A 15,154-nucleotide genomic window follows, 5' to 3' on the forward strand; every position below is an offset into this window, starting at 1 on the left:
GGTTGTCAAGTAGGAAACAGATTGGATGGGAGACAGGATGACACTTGTTTTCCATGATAAGGGAGAGTTTTGTATCGAGAAAGTGAATATAGAGGGATGGAGGTCAGAGAGAAATCAATGAGATGGGAAGACCCAGAGCAGGCAAGAGGGAAGGGGCCAGATCAAGGACACAGGCAGAGGGGATGTGGCAAAAACAGAGGTGACATCTGTTCCTTGGAGACTGGAGAGAAGGACGGGTGCTCGAGTGTGGATAAAGTGGCTCTGAAATGGGCAAAGAGGAACAATAAGGAAGCTATACGTGACCTATATATACCATGAACTAGTAAGTTCCTAGTTGACTTTGCTTTGGGGATAACTTTATGTGTAAAACTAATGTTGCAAATATGAATTCACATTTCCTTAGAGTGGTTTTTTTTCCATTTTAGACTTTTAGGACCTTAAAGAACTTATGTGAAGTGATTGAAGAATCAAAACGACACACAAGCATTCATCTCACCCAACATTTAATTGTTTCACTAGAAAGTTTTCACTACTTTTTATAATTCTACTGCTACTAAATGATCACAGTATAGTAGACCGATTCTCAGTTTTTAAAAGAAAAGAACTCTTTTACATTCTCTGGTCTCATAACCTGAAAGGGATGTGGGTCGACAGTCATGTTCTGGACCCCACTGTCAGCTCCAGAAAAGAGCTCTCTCAAGGCTGCCACAGCGCTGTCACCCTTAGCCTCCAACACAGCATCTCACTCGTATTTGACCAATTCAGTTTAAGTGAACATTTCAAATAAATCACTAAGAAGCACTGTAGCTGGTCATTTCTTGCCAGCATAGATCAGCTTTCACTCCACTAAGTGAAATTCTGATCCAAAAGTTCTTTACCTAAATAGTTTATCAATATTTTAAATCAGAATTGCAAATAATGAACTCCACTAGTTTGTTGGGGAAAAAAAATGAGTTCGTTGTGCATCTTACTGTATTCCAAGAGTAAGGAAAATCTATCAAATCAACATTTGTAGATGAGAATTATACTCAGGATTGGAAGGGCCCCTTAAATGTCTAACCCCTTTTTATTTATTTTTATTTTTTTAACCCCTTTTAAAATGTGTTGATCTATTACAGTCCTGCAAATGGCAGTTCAACCTAAACCCAAACATCCCCTATTGGTGACAGTTCACATCCAAGTTATTAGAGAACTCTGTAAAAAAGAATTTCCATAGAATAAATAGAAAGCTTTTGCCTATGGCTTCTGCCCTCTGGCCTAGTTCTGTGGCTCCCACAGGGCCACACAGAACAAGTCCAAGGCCTCTTTAATGTGTCCGTTCTCCAGAGGCTAAAGATAGAAATCAAGAAAGCTTTCTAATATCTATAATTCACATCCTTGGCAAATAGCCTTAAACATTATTTTGGGGAAACTGATGCACTTGCAAATTTACTTTCTAGATAGTAAGGGAACAATTCATCTATTCCTGAGGTGATAAAAATTTTCAACCTTCATCAACTGTTATTGAAAATTCTTAACTTTCTATGTGCTACAAAGTTTAAAATAAACTAAGTTTGCAAACACATCATGCTAAATACATCAAATTATTTAATTTTTTTATTATCACAATTGACATATATTAAGTGAAAGAAATGACAGAAGTATTATAATAAAACATTTTGAAAGAAAATTTACACAATTAGGCCAATAGCCATCAAATAGCTTTGGGCCTATCTTAAAACACCAAGAGTTTTGATCAGACTATAGTGAGACACTGAACATTTCATTAACAAAAATATTGGCATGAGCCACAATGTATTCTGGTCGTCACTAACAAGGAATATTGTATTTAAACAACTATGCACTGCAATTCTAACACACTAGGTGTTCATACACTGCAGTTAACCCCTGAAGCTTTAAGCTACCAGGAATTCCTATATTTTCTATGCACAAAATTTACTTTGTGCATTATTGGAATCACATTTCCAGTTTTCAAATCTCTTCCCCCCCCCCCGATACATGCAGTATGTCATACGTGGCAGAGAGCATGCCAGCTTCTCCTGTTTAACTACTAGCACATTCCTTATTACCTCAAGAATTTTATGCTAATCTTGGAGTTTCTGCTTTAGCTCTCATCTCCTAGAAACAAAATAAAGCATTCTGAGAACCTATTCCAGGAATAATTTTTTATGCATAGGAAAATAAAGCAATCCAAGAGGCATTCTGATTAAACACTCCCTGGATCCTAGCTACTACTTTAAAATTAAAATGAAAATCTAACATAAGCCATCTACAAATTCTTATCTGGAATTTGTATTCTTTGCCTGGAAATAAATGATTCCCAGGCTTCATTTCTGAATGGATGAGGAGAGCAAAGAAACTGACATCCTACATTAACTGACAATAGATACAGGTAACTTAGGTAGAAGTTTATGGATTTAATTCTTTACAAGAATACACTTGCGCTACAAAGGTGAGAAATTAGAATGGTAAATTATCAGATGGCAAAAAGTAATGGCACTTAAACAAAGGTGTCAATATAACTTACGGTAAAATGTGCCATATAAGGCTGCTAGAATCAGCAGATTTACAAGATTTCAAAATACTTTTTATCAAGTAAGAAGGGAATTGGAATTTGAACCTGATATCCCTTCCTGCCATGCCTCCAGCAGACAAATATTCCTGTGGAATTAAGTCTACTGAATTGAGTCTACAAGAACCAAATCAAACAATTCTAGTTTCTCCTTCTTTTACAGATTGAAAAGAAACCAAGCTCTGTTCCACTCCCAACCCCCCCATCCCAGCACAGGACACATCCTTTCAAGGTGTATACAAAACCTCCTGGCATGTTTGGGCAAGCTATAATTCAGATACCATTATCAAGACTCTACTTTGATACGAGAACAAAACATCAGACCAACGTTGAGAATACCCTAGTTAGGCATCAAGAAAATCACGCACTTAAAGAATATGCTGCTAACTGCCAAATTTGGGCCATTATAGCTGTTCTTCAATTGAAAATTTACACTAATATAAACTAGATCTGTGTATATATGTCTACATGTGTGTATATGTGCGTGTGTGTGTGTGTGTAATTTTCATGCAATGATCTTAAAGCTTTGGAGACAGGGTTATTAGCCTAATTTCAAGGCTTGTCCATATAGCAGTACTGATGTGCACCAACTCTGCTAAAGGGCAGGATAATGAAAAAGACCATGGCACAAATTTTTAAACAATTTTAGGTTTAATTACATAATGCACCTGTAGATGTTCTAGCATAAACACAATTGTAAAAATCTACATCCTATTTTAGGGTATTTTTCCACCTCCCCTCCCTTAAAAGCTGTACATTTATAAAAAAATGTGACTCTCAAGCAAAATAAACTTTTTTTTTTTGCAACATACAAAATAAGTTAAATGATTCAGAAGGTCTTGAGCCATTAAGTTTCCCAATGATTGTGTTCTGGGCCATTCATAAGCACGACATGCAGCTAGCTCCTGGTCTAAGAACAGAACTCAATAAATACATGTCAAACAAAATCCCAAACACTTGAATTAGATTTCTTTAGAAACTGATGAAAGTCAAGAAAATATATAGTTAGGGTTAACAATTCCATTCTTAACTTACATCATCCAGTGGCAGAATGAACAAGGCAGGTCACTCAGTCCCTAGTGCATTTTCTAGCTTGTACCGGTTTGGCAAAAAACACAAATGTAGTTCCTTTAAAAATGTTTTTTCTCATTCAAAATGTCTAAGGAGCTTAATGAATAAATTTCTACTTGTCCAATAATTTGTTATGCCCTCTCATATAACTTATGCATAGGATAGACATCTTAGTTATTAAAATAAAAATCTTTAACTGAAATCACTACAATGTGTCAGAATTGGGTTTGCAGCATTTCCCAGAGCAAAATGGTATAAACATAAAATGAAAAAAAATTGAGCTTACGTGACAAAAATGAAAAAATTCACTAATGGAATCATATCCTAATCAATTTCCGAGAGGGTTTATATGAATTTTTAAAAAGTGTCAAGTGTACCATCTAGAGTAGCTATATACCAAGAGCACTACATTTTTGCTTATTAATGACTGCTTGCTTGCTGGAGAACGACAATCTTCAATATACGTTACATAGTTACTTAGCAATTCTTGGCACTCAAAATGTTAATGATAATTTAAGAGTGAAATATTTTGAAAACAAATTATTAAGTATACACATAACAAAATAACTCAGTTTAAATACATTGATAGCAAAGGGTCTTGTCTTTCAGGATTGGTATAAAAACAATGAAGTAAATCAGCAGTTAGCTTGCCACTTCCAAGGTAGGTTTACAGGTACAAACTGGGAATGGTGGATAAAATAGGAATGGAGTTTATTCTAAGAAAGTTTAATAACAGATATTAAGCAGAGGACTAGGTAGATACAGAAGGTATGCAGTCTTGGCATTCTTGCTTCTTGGGAGAACCAGGATGTTAAACCAAGAAGAGGAACTTCACTATTTTTCTCTAGGCTTTGTGTAATTAAATGATGTTCATAATTTCACATCAGTTACAATTATGTCTTATTTTTTATAGTGTCAAATAAGTTCAAAGGGTTCATTTTTATTTCTTCTAACATCTAAGATATGTATATACATATTAATTTATATATATATATACACACATACATATATATGTTTATTCCATTTAAAAAAAGATCTGGGTCTTTGAATACTTGTCCTATCACTGTGAGGCAATGCCATGAATCAGGGACCTGTTTGTTCCACTGTGTTGGTGAAGGGCAGTTCACAACTTTTTCTGAATATTAAACTTGTAAATTCATTAGGTTGCTTTCAATTGTATGGTAGAACTAGCGAACGCTTAACATCTCTTATCCCCACAAACATAAGCTAAAAAGGCATTCCTTGTGACAGAGGAAATTCCATCAGTCCCACTTAAAAATAGCTAACATTTCCCCACCTTTTAAACTCTAAATAACAGTAAACACCTACATTTTTCTTAATATATGTTCTTTGCCCAAATGCATATTATGGGATGGGTTCTATCAACCAAAAAGTAAAAACTGGAGTTTGTAATGTCTAATTTATTTAAAAATCTTTTTTTCAACAACTTCTTTAGCATTTGAAGTCCTTGATTCTTTGGTAGATCATTAAAAAAAAATTATCAGTAGACATGAATTTATTCTAAATGAAACTCCTTTTAATTCTCGGAATCTGCAACCTTGACCAACTGGAAAAAGATGTGTCAAGGAAACCTGACCTCAATAAATCAGGTATATTCTTGAGAATGTCGCTGCCGTCATTCTCTAGTAATGTGCCAACAACAGAAAATGTTTACACGAAACACTATTTCATCAGCACAAGTCTACAAAACCAAAACATGTTATTTTCAGTCTCAGTTCTTTTCACGTATTTTAATTCAAAGTTTCTGCTTTGTGAAAATTTGTCTAGTTTTCAAACCTTTACAGAAACTGCAAACTAAATATTCTGAGTACTAAACTACATCTCCCCTTAATATATTTGCTATAGACTGTGGAGTTTGATACTGGGAGTCCAATTTGTATTTCCAAAAAGGGGGTTTAAAGTATTAAAGGACTCTATTACATGGCAGCTATTGGGAGCCTAAATCCATGGTTAGTACTCTAATTACAAGGATCCAAAATGTTCTAAACTCTAGATGAACTGCTGCTTTCCTATACTCTGTCCAGTTCCTAATGACTGAATTATGTCTTTGGAAATAGAAAATTCACTTTTTCCTACATTTTGTTCTTTTTAAACTTCTTCAAAGCATGTTCAGAGTTAGTATTTCAGCAACCACAGACTCTTTGAGGGACTGAATCTAAACACCAAGCAGGAGAATTGTTTTTGAACTGTTCAACATTTAATCAGCCATAATTAACCTACCTGCATGATAGCAATTTGTAACTATCAGGTGCTTAGATTGCACTCTTTGTAGATGAAGCATAGTTAACTGGTTTAATCAGAATGTGAAGGGAATTCAAAGGGAAACACTATCAAGTTCACAAACACTGAATTCAAGTTTGGTAAATAACAGGCAGCAAAAATGGTATCAATGTCAGTGGGACATTTGCTAAATAGAATACTCAGTCCTTACTAAGATAAAAATTACCTTTTGCTCTCTATAGCAGAAGAGTAAAAAGAACTCCTTATTTCACATTAGGCATCCTGTAAAATAAATAATCTACCCATTTAATACTACTTCTTGTCATTTGCTTAACTGAAGAAAACTAATAGGCTGAAGCAGAAGCTGGTGTGTCCAGAGGTAGAGAGAGGGTACATGGGAGTTTCTGCACCTTAGTGGCTTTACCCAGCGGGACTAAAATGGTAGCGGGAGACTGGGGGCAGGATAGGCCACCTGCTCATTCTAACCACTTACCTTGCATTAATAGGAATCCTTCTATTGCCTGCCTGTTTTAGATAGTTAAAAAGGCCAACATTCTTAACTGACTTTCAAATAAATTAAACAAACCTAGCCAGAAAGCAGGCTTGGTAAGTGAATGTGGCTCCTTACATAGCCCTACTTACTGTCTGTGAATGTAAGCCCTTCCCTCCCTTCTGGTGGAACACTGTCTCAAAATAAAAATCACAACTTGCTTGGAACCACATGCTATTGGTGCATCCTATTTTTAGGTTGCTTTCATTCTTTTATTTTTTATACAGATACATATACACTGCTAGAATCAAAGCAAAAATATCAATGGGTAGGTACTACAGAACTAAAGTGAAACAAAACAAGAAAAAACCAAGAACCAACAAGTGAAAAACAACAGCTATAAACTTTCAAGGCCAAAAGATAAGATTTAAGGGCAACACCTGTGGAGAGAGGAAAAGGAGTATAAAGTTTCTAGAGAGGTATTTATAATGCAAGTCTAATGCCAGCTTTTTAATAATAAAAAAGAGAAGTGCTTTACTACACACTGACTAGCACATATAATGCTTAATTTGGAAAGAAAAATTAATGAAGTTCCTTGGGCCAGCAGCAGATATGGTGTGTCCATTGCCGGCAACAGACACAGCACTGGAACAGAAAACCCAATCCCAGGGCAAAAGTATTCACAGAAGTAATGGCTGAAGGTTTCAGAATTTGACAGGCAAGGTTTAATCACAAGTGCTACACTTTGTACAATGTTATTTATGGCTCTGCCTGAAATTTTACAGCTGTAACAGAAACTAAGACAAGTTCATATTTTAGTGTCAATTACATGTTAGATATTTAGTTAGTTACAAACCCCTTTTTCTTGAAACAAAGGGCTTTATCTTTCTTTAAAGTGTTGAGATGTTTGAAAAGGATGTCATACCTATTAAGTACATTGGCGGTTTTCAATCAATTCTATATTGGTCGTGTGACTATTAATGAATTTTAATAGAAGTCTAATGGCCAAAGGCCAAAACTACATTCAAACCCTGCTAATATATCCAGGCAGATAGGAAATTCCAACACACACACACACACACACACACACACACACACACACACAAACTCAAACTAAAAACCTCCCAAAGGAACTGCTTTGTTTGTAGACTTCAATTTGAAGTAGATACTAAGGGCAAGAATAGACCAGTTAAAATTCACCTGAAAATCCTTTCCCCTTCTACAAATGTGCTAAAATACTGCGGTCAGCTTAGCATCCATCTCTTCATGTATGTTATGTATAGATGTACTTGTTTTAAAATGATATTTCAGATATTTAAATATTAAGTGGCCAGAAGACAAGAGTTACACTATCTGCAAAGTTTACAGTCCACCCGGTCCTTATGAAAGACCACACTCATTTCACTAATAATTCTCCATGACAGCATATTAAAGGCCACCTCATCACCACTGCATAAAGCTGGTTTAAAAAATTTTTTACTAGCACAATCTGGTTGTCAAAGCTTCATTATACATTTTACTGTACAAATGCTTTTCAGATGATTTTTTTTTTTTAAACAACATACTCCGCTATAAGAGAAACTTAGGTTAGAGTTTTTTACGATGGTACTTTTTCAGTCTCTTTATTAAGTGTGGTTATCTCCAATAGTAAACAAGCTGATTTCATGAATGCTGTTACTAAATGACTTATGTATGATGTTATCTACAATTCTCAAACTGCAATAATACAGACTTGAACTTTTAAGCAGTTTGTTAATCATCATCTATGCCATGAATGTTTAAATATAATATATATTTAATATGAAAAAGCTAAAGCACAAGTGCTTTCTCCCACCCCTAATTCTGTTTTTGGGCCCTCACAGATTCGGAATGCATTCTTATCCACCCTTTTCACAAAGTCAGGAGAGCTCAGGAAATATAAAGTCAAAAATATACAAATCTTTGTTGTTACAATAAGATTTTTTTCCCACGACTGAAATTACCAAGGACCATGAACTTGGAAAAAGAAAATCAAAAGGAATTTACAGCAATTTATCTTCAAAGTTCAAAACTGGTCACTTCACAGAAAGACTTCAAGGTCTGTTGAAATTTTTCTTCTAAAAAGTCATTCTGTAGTGGAGTTTTCTAGGAAAAATAAAACAGCTTTTAATAACTGGCCCGCTGGTGTGAGAGCTACCGTGGAATAAATTAGCACAAAAATGGAAAAAAGTCTTATAACTGTTCACTGTTACAGACATAATCAACAAGGTCAGTCACTCTCAAAAGCTCATCTTCCTCCTCTTCTGGTGCCCCTGCCTCCTGCCCACCACTTGTCCCATTGGGGGCCAGGCTTGCACTGGTTGTGCTGTTGTCCTTGGGGGTCTGAGGCTTCTCAGTTGGCTTGCCAATCAAGTTCTCAATGGCTTTGCCAGGACTCTGTCCATTGGTGGAAGGTAAGTCCACTAAGCTATAGTCCAAAGGGCTCCCCACCTTGCCTACATTTTCAAAGTCCTCTTCCTCATCACTGTCTATCCGATAGGGCTTTTTGGTGCTCTCTTGTTCTGAGGGCAGAACCCTGGGCTGGCTGTCATGGGCAGGCTGATCTGCATCTCCATGAGCATTGTCACAACTCTCCTCTTCGTCTGTCTCGATCCGGTGTAGCCGTTTTCGGGATGGTTTACCTTCCTCTTCCTCCTCATCTGCTTCTGAATACTCATCTGTGCTTCGACCCCGCTTTCGAACTGACCGCTTTGATTCTTTAGCTAGCTCATCATCTTCAGAATTCTTGGATATATAGCTCTCTAGAATAAACAGCACATTTAAGCCATTGGCACAGTTAACCATGAACAGAGCTAAGTAATTCTCCTTTAACAGATTTAAGTAATTCTCCTTTTCCTCCCCATATTCATCCCATGTCCTGCTTTCAGACTTGCTTGTACATAACTATTTCCCTTCAATAACTGGCCTTATTTCTCTCTCCTCTCAGTCCCACAACAATGCCCAATGTGATTCACAGTATACTTTGCCCGTGATTTTAGGAAAGAGCAGAATCCTTAAATTAAATGAAGATAGGCTGGTCACAAACTAAGCAACTCCTTCCCACTAGCCCTCAAATTAGGGAGTCATGTAAACATACTGATAAGGAAAGAAACTAAGCACCCAATTCAGGACATCTGAAATACTGCGCTAACTCTTATTCCATGTTATTCAATGTCCTTGGTGGTCCTTAAACGTCTTCTCTTGTTTATACTTGACTCACCTGGTCTCATCGCTTTGCATACCATCCATATGCCAATGACTCTCACATTTGTTTTAGGCAACCAATCCACAGGTTCCAGACTCATGTATCAAACTGCCTGCTCAACATCTATGCCTGGATTTCTAAACAGGCAGAACCGAGCTCCTAAACTTCTTCCTCAAACCTGCGCCATTCTGGTCTCCACCATCTTAGTTATTGGCAACTCTAGTCTTCCAATCGCTCAGTCATCCGTGATTCCTTTCTTTCTCCCATCTAAGCCAGTAGTAAATCCTATGGGTCTACTTTCAAAGTATATCCATAATTTGACTGCTTGTCACCCCTTTACTGCTACTGCTCTAGTCTCACCCACCATTATCATCGCCTGGCCTATTTCAATGGCCTCCCAACTAGATTCCTAGATTTCCTCCCTGTCCCCTTCCATGTACTCATAATACAGATACCATAGCAAATTAAAATGTAAGTCAGATCATATCACTCCTCTGCTCAAAATCCTCCAATTATTTCTCATCTCACACAGAATAAATTCCAAAGTCTATACAATGGTTTACTGTACCATCTAATATGGTACCCACTGATCACATGTGGGTATCAACATTTTTTTCAGGTCTTTACTAAAATGTTGTCTTCTGAGTGAGGCATTCCTTTGGTACCCTATCTGAAATTTCACCTACGCTCCTTTTCTCCTTTACTTTTCTCCGTAGCATTTATCTCCACCTAATATATCATATATTCTGCTTATTTATCATGTTTATTGTCTCTCTTCCCCCAACTAAAGTAAGAGTTACATGACAGAGTTATATGTTTTTGGTTATTCTTTTCACTCTTCTATTCCCAGTGCCGAGGACAGTGACTAGTTCAGTAAGTATTTATTTTTAATAGATGAATTAATGAATTTATATCTGTCTTTAATGACACATGAAGATAAATATACATTCACCCAGATGTTTACCTCCCTCCTTTAATCTCCCATATCCAAACATTTTTTTCCCATGCTCTCCTGGCTTGGGCTCAAACTTAAATGACAAGGATCTATGAAAGCAAATAATCTTCAAAACAGACCATAAACAATGGAGAATTAAATATATAAAAAAGAAATGGGGGAAGGTAAGGGTTAGACTCATTTAAAATGAACTTGGGAAGAACTCTGGAATAACTACAAAGACTAAACGGATATCACAAGTTCATATTTTAGATCTTTTCCTGTACTTCTGGTATGGGACACAGCTAAAGCTATTAAGAAATAAAAGTTTACCAACTAAAGCTCACTGTTATGGTGGAGAGAGACAGTAGGCACCCTTGGTTTGGAACTGTTCAGGTATTCAGGACATAGGAGGTTATTTCAAAATGAGGGCCATAAATAATAAGGGAGCAGAAGAAATCTTGTTCAGATCATAATTTTCTGATACTCTTCTAGTTTCAATGAAGAATTTAATTATTACAATGAAGACCTTAAAAGTTAGTATCTTATCAAGTATCAGTTATTTAAACTATAAGTTGACCAGGCATAAAATAATGGGTTTTGTCTCAAAGATATTACGGGTTATATTAAATTTCTAAGAAATGGTACAGAATCATCATCCTGAGTTCACTTTATAATTTGTACTGCTGCCTTGTCCAAACTTCTGTAAACTGGAGAGCTATTCCTTACCTTCACTCTCTGAGCTGGAAAGCCTACGCTTGTGAACTCGTCTGATTTCTTTACCACGTCGTAAACTCTTCTGGGAACCATCACTTTCTGAATCTTCTTTGTAGTTAATTTGTCTTTTCTGGTTCCTCCTTGACCGCCTTCGACGAGTTTCTACAAAATCATCACTAAAACCATCACTAAAATCACTTTCTGTTAAAAAAAAAAAAAAAAAAAAGAGAGAAAGGAAAAAGAAATCAAGCACATTTTTTTAAAAAAAATTTATTTCTGGCCGTGCCATGCAGCACGTGGGATCTTAATTCCCTGCCCAGGGATTGAACCCGGGACTCCTGCATTGGAAGTGCAGAGTCTTAACCACTGGGCCAGCAGGGAAGTCCCATCAAGTACAAATTTTAATTCCACTAAATAGAAAAGTAGTTAGCTTAGGTTATAAAAATATAAAGCTATTAGGCAGAGTTCAGTCATAACTTTTAAATGAACAGTAACTTTCATGTCTCTCATTTTCTTCTTAATAATATGAGTACATCTGGGGGGGCTTTAATGCCAAACCTCACAAATGTATCCTATTAGCAGTCAATCCTCAAGATTAAAAAATGTTTTACAGGGAATTCCCTGGCGGTTCAGTGGTTAGGACTCCGCACTCTCACTGCCAAGGGCCTGGGATCAATCCCTGCTGGGGGAACTGAGATCCTGCAGTGCGGCCAAAAAAAACCCAAAAAAACAAACCCTTTTTACATAATCCTTATCTCATACAACCTAGAGCTACCCAGTGAGCTGCATGGATGCCACAACTGCTCTTCTTGGTGGATAGTTACTATTTTGCCTCATGATAATCTGCTGTTTCTATATATATGTAGCTGTATGGCTACAGTCATAGCTTCACAATGTACTGCAGAGGTTATACTTTCTAACCACAAAAAACTGATGAGCCTGTTTCAAATAAGTACAGAACTGGAGTTATATTTTTGCCTTTTTTCCACGCGGAATTAAAATCTGCTAAATACAGCTCATGGGACTACTTTAACTTTCAAAGCACTGCTAAATAGCACTATTCTTGTCATGTCACCTCTGATCAATAAACCAAAGTCACACTATGGCTTTGTGTCAGAGCAGTTTTTCAGGAATACTAACAAATTCCACTGAATCATCATATCTAGCTTTGTTTTCTAATGGATTTCAAATATTTCAAAACAGCTAGCCAGTAGTTTAAAGGGGTCCCCATTGGCCAAATCTAGGGCAAAGTGTATCAAAAAAGTGATGGTAACATATCATATCCATCGACTGAAATACGAATCCGTAAGTCCACACTGATACAAAGAAATAAATATATAGGGGAGAAGAGAAAGCTCTTCCTTACAGAACACCAAGTATTAAATATAAAAGGAAGGAAGGAGTTAGAAAACTCATGAATAAATGCTAAAGCTAGTGGGTGAAACATCTGATAAGGAACAGGATATTTACAGTCTCAAAATAGCTTCCTATGAATTATTTATTAATTAAAAAGGGAAAATAATAGAGAGACCTGGAGGACATACATTAACTCTGTGATATTCTTGCCAAAAATGTATAACTAGAATCTAATCACAAGGATACAAAAACCCAAATGAGGTATGTTTTACAAAATAATTAGTGTGTATTTTTCAAAAATGCTACAGTCAACAAAGTTTGAGGAATATTACAGATTAAAGGAGACTAAAGAGACATGAATAAATGCAATATGTAATCCTGAACTATATACTTGACCAGGAAAAGATGTTTATATAAAGGACAATATTGGGACACCTGATAAAATTTGAATGTGTACTGTTGATTAGATAATAGTATTTTATCAATAAAATTCCTGATTCTGATATTGTTCTGTAGTTATGTAGAACTCCACAAGCCTGGCCCAAGTTGGGGATATAATACTCCTGTCTGTGGCACTTCCTCAGTAAGACGACAGCTACCTATCTGCTAACCCCATAAAGCACTCCTATCTGTTCTTTTACCTGCTGTGCCTCTCACTGTTTATTTAGTTAATAGAGATAAGCATAAGCTATAATAACATCAACCACTGATAATTTATAAAAACTAACAATCATAATCACTGATCATGATCTAAATGTTAGAGATAATTGGTGATCTTTCTCTAATAGCTAGACATCTGAGAAAAATGTTCTCAGATTATTAAGAATGATTCCCAAGAAACACTATGAAGGTAAAGTCTAGGCATGGAAACACTTGGCACCAAAAGGAATCATCACAATCCTAAATGAGTCTGGCATGAAGTTAACATATCCATCTGTATCTACCTTCTCAGATGTGCTTTATGTGAAAGATTTAATTAGTGGTGAATCATAAGAATAGAACTCAAAGTTTCATCAGAAAGCTTATATTACAATTGAATGGAATTTTATTTTAAGAAATCTTAATTCCAAAAGTCATAAGAATTTACTGACTTGGTGAGATGTGGATACAAATTATTTTTACCAGAGTCTCTACTATTCTCCTCAGATTCCTCCTCTTCATCATCATCGGAGTACTTTTTCTTTGGAGTCTTTCTCCGCAAACGCCTGCTTTGCCTCATTGGCCGGGAGGGATGTCGCCTTAGTCTTCGGCTACAGAAATCAGTGTCGCTGTCATCATTAGATGGTGGGTCTTCTTCACTTTCATCTGGGTTCTCATCAGATACTACAAACTCATCTTGAGATCTGTCCAAGAGAAACCAAATGAATTATGATGGTACACTTAAAACCGTGAACCCGTTTTTGAGTTCTGAGTTCAAATTCTAGCAAGTCCAGTGAATTATTAAGTAACGTTTAATGTAAAATATCCAGTTAACTGTATCAGTTTCCCTGTTTATAAAATGAAGAGATGTTTTGCCCCCTCTCCTTTTTTTTGAAGGAGTTATGAACATGAATGGATGCTGATTTTTGTACGTAAATTGCTTTGGCCTCTTGGGAAGTCCTGCACATACCTCAAATTCAACATGCCCAAAAGTGACCTCATTACTTCCTAACCTACTCCTCTCTTCTGTTCCCTAGCCTGGTATTTGGTACTGTCACCCATCCAGTAATTCAAAGCAGAAACATGGTATTTATCCTAATTTCTTTCTCCCTTTTCATTTCTCACATCTAATCAATGACTAATTCCTCCCGAGTCTATCTCATAAAGATAATATCTCAAACCTGATACCTCTTCTCAGTTCAGGCTCTCATATCCCATCTAAACTACTACAGCAATTCCCCAAAGTCTCTTTAATCTCTACACTCATTTCCCCTCAGTAAATCCTCCGAACGAATGCCAGGATGAATCTTTCTAAAACATAAACCTCATATTAGTCTGGTATTTAAAACCATTCAGTGGGTTTTCATCATCTTCAGGAAAGAGTCCAAATTCTTATGCATGACAAACAAAATACTCCATCATCTGGTTCCTTTTTATGTCTTGGCCACATTTCCAGCAGGGCACTTTTCGCTGCTTCCTCAATTCTTCTTATCCTGACACACCAGGAGTTTCCTAAATATTCTATGACGTTTTATGCCTGGCTGCCCTGGACAGGATTTCTCTGCTTAGAATACTTTCTTTCCTTCACTGCTTCTAATCTCAAATTCATCAATCTGCCCAATTCATTCTTCACATTTCAGATAAAGCTTTATTTCTACTCTGAGGCTTTCCTTGACCTCCCTGGATTGATCTGGCTCTTCTCTGTACCCTGACTTATGTTTTAGTAGCAATCATGCAGCATGACTTTTTTGTGGTTTATATGTTTGTTTCCTCCACTAAACAATGAGAGGAGAAACTCTGTGGTATTCTTTCTATACCTGTTCTGCAGGGAAGCCTTTCCTGATCTTCCATACTGAATTACTTGCCCCAACCCAAACCCCTATGGGTCACGAGAGAATAGTTTCTAAATAC

At 36.4% G+C, this 15,154-nt stretch overlaps 1 protein-coding gene across 1 annotated transcript in view; it reads right to left on the reverse strand.

Annotated features, from left to right (window-relative positions):
- Positions 1 to 321: 321 nt before the first annotated feature.
- RSF1 (remodeling and spacing factor 1) overlaps positions 322 to 15,154 on the reverse strand; it is a 172,172-nt gene continuing 157,339 nt past the window's right edge. The window contains exons 14-16 of the mRNA XM_030835968.3: positions 13,727 to 13,947; positions 11,261 to 11,449; positions 322 to 9,154 (exon numbers count right to left, since the gene is read on the reverse strand). Coding sequence (XP_030691828.1) covers positions 8,586 to 9,154; positions 11,261 to 11,449; positions 13,727 to 13,947 — 979 coding nt within the window. The 3' untranslated portion in view covers positions 322 to 8,585. The remainder of the gene's footprint in view (positions 9,155 to 11,260; positions 11,450 to 13,726; positions 13,948 to 15,154) is intronic.

This window comes from Globicephala melas, chromosome 8 (genome assembly GCF_963455315.2).
Source record: "Globicephala melas chromosome 8, mGloMel1.2, whole genome shotgun sequence".
NCBI classification, from domain to species: Eukaryota; Metazoa; Chordata; class Mammalia; order Artiodactyla; family Delphinidae; genus Globicephala; species Globicephala melas.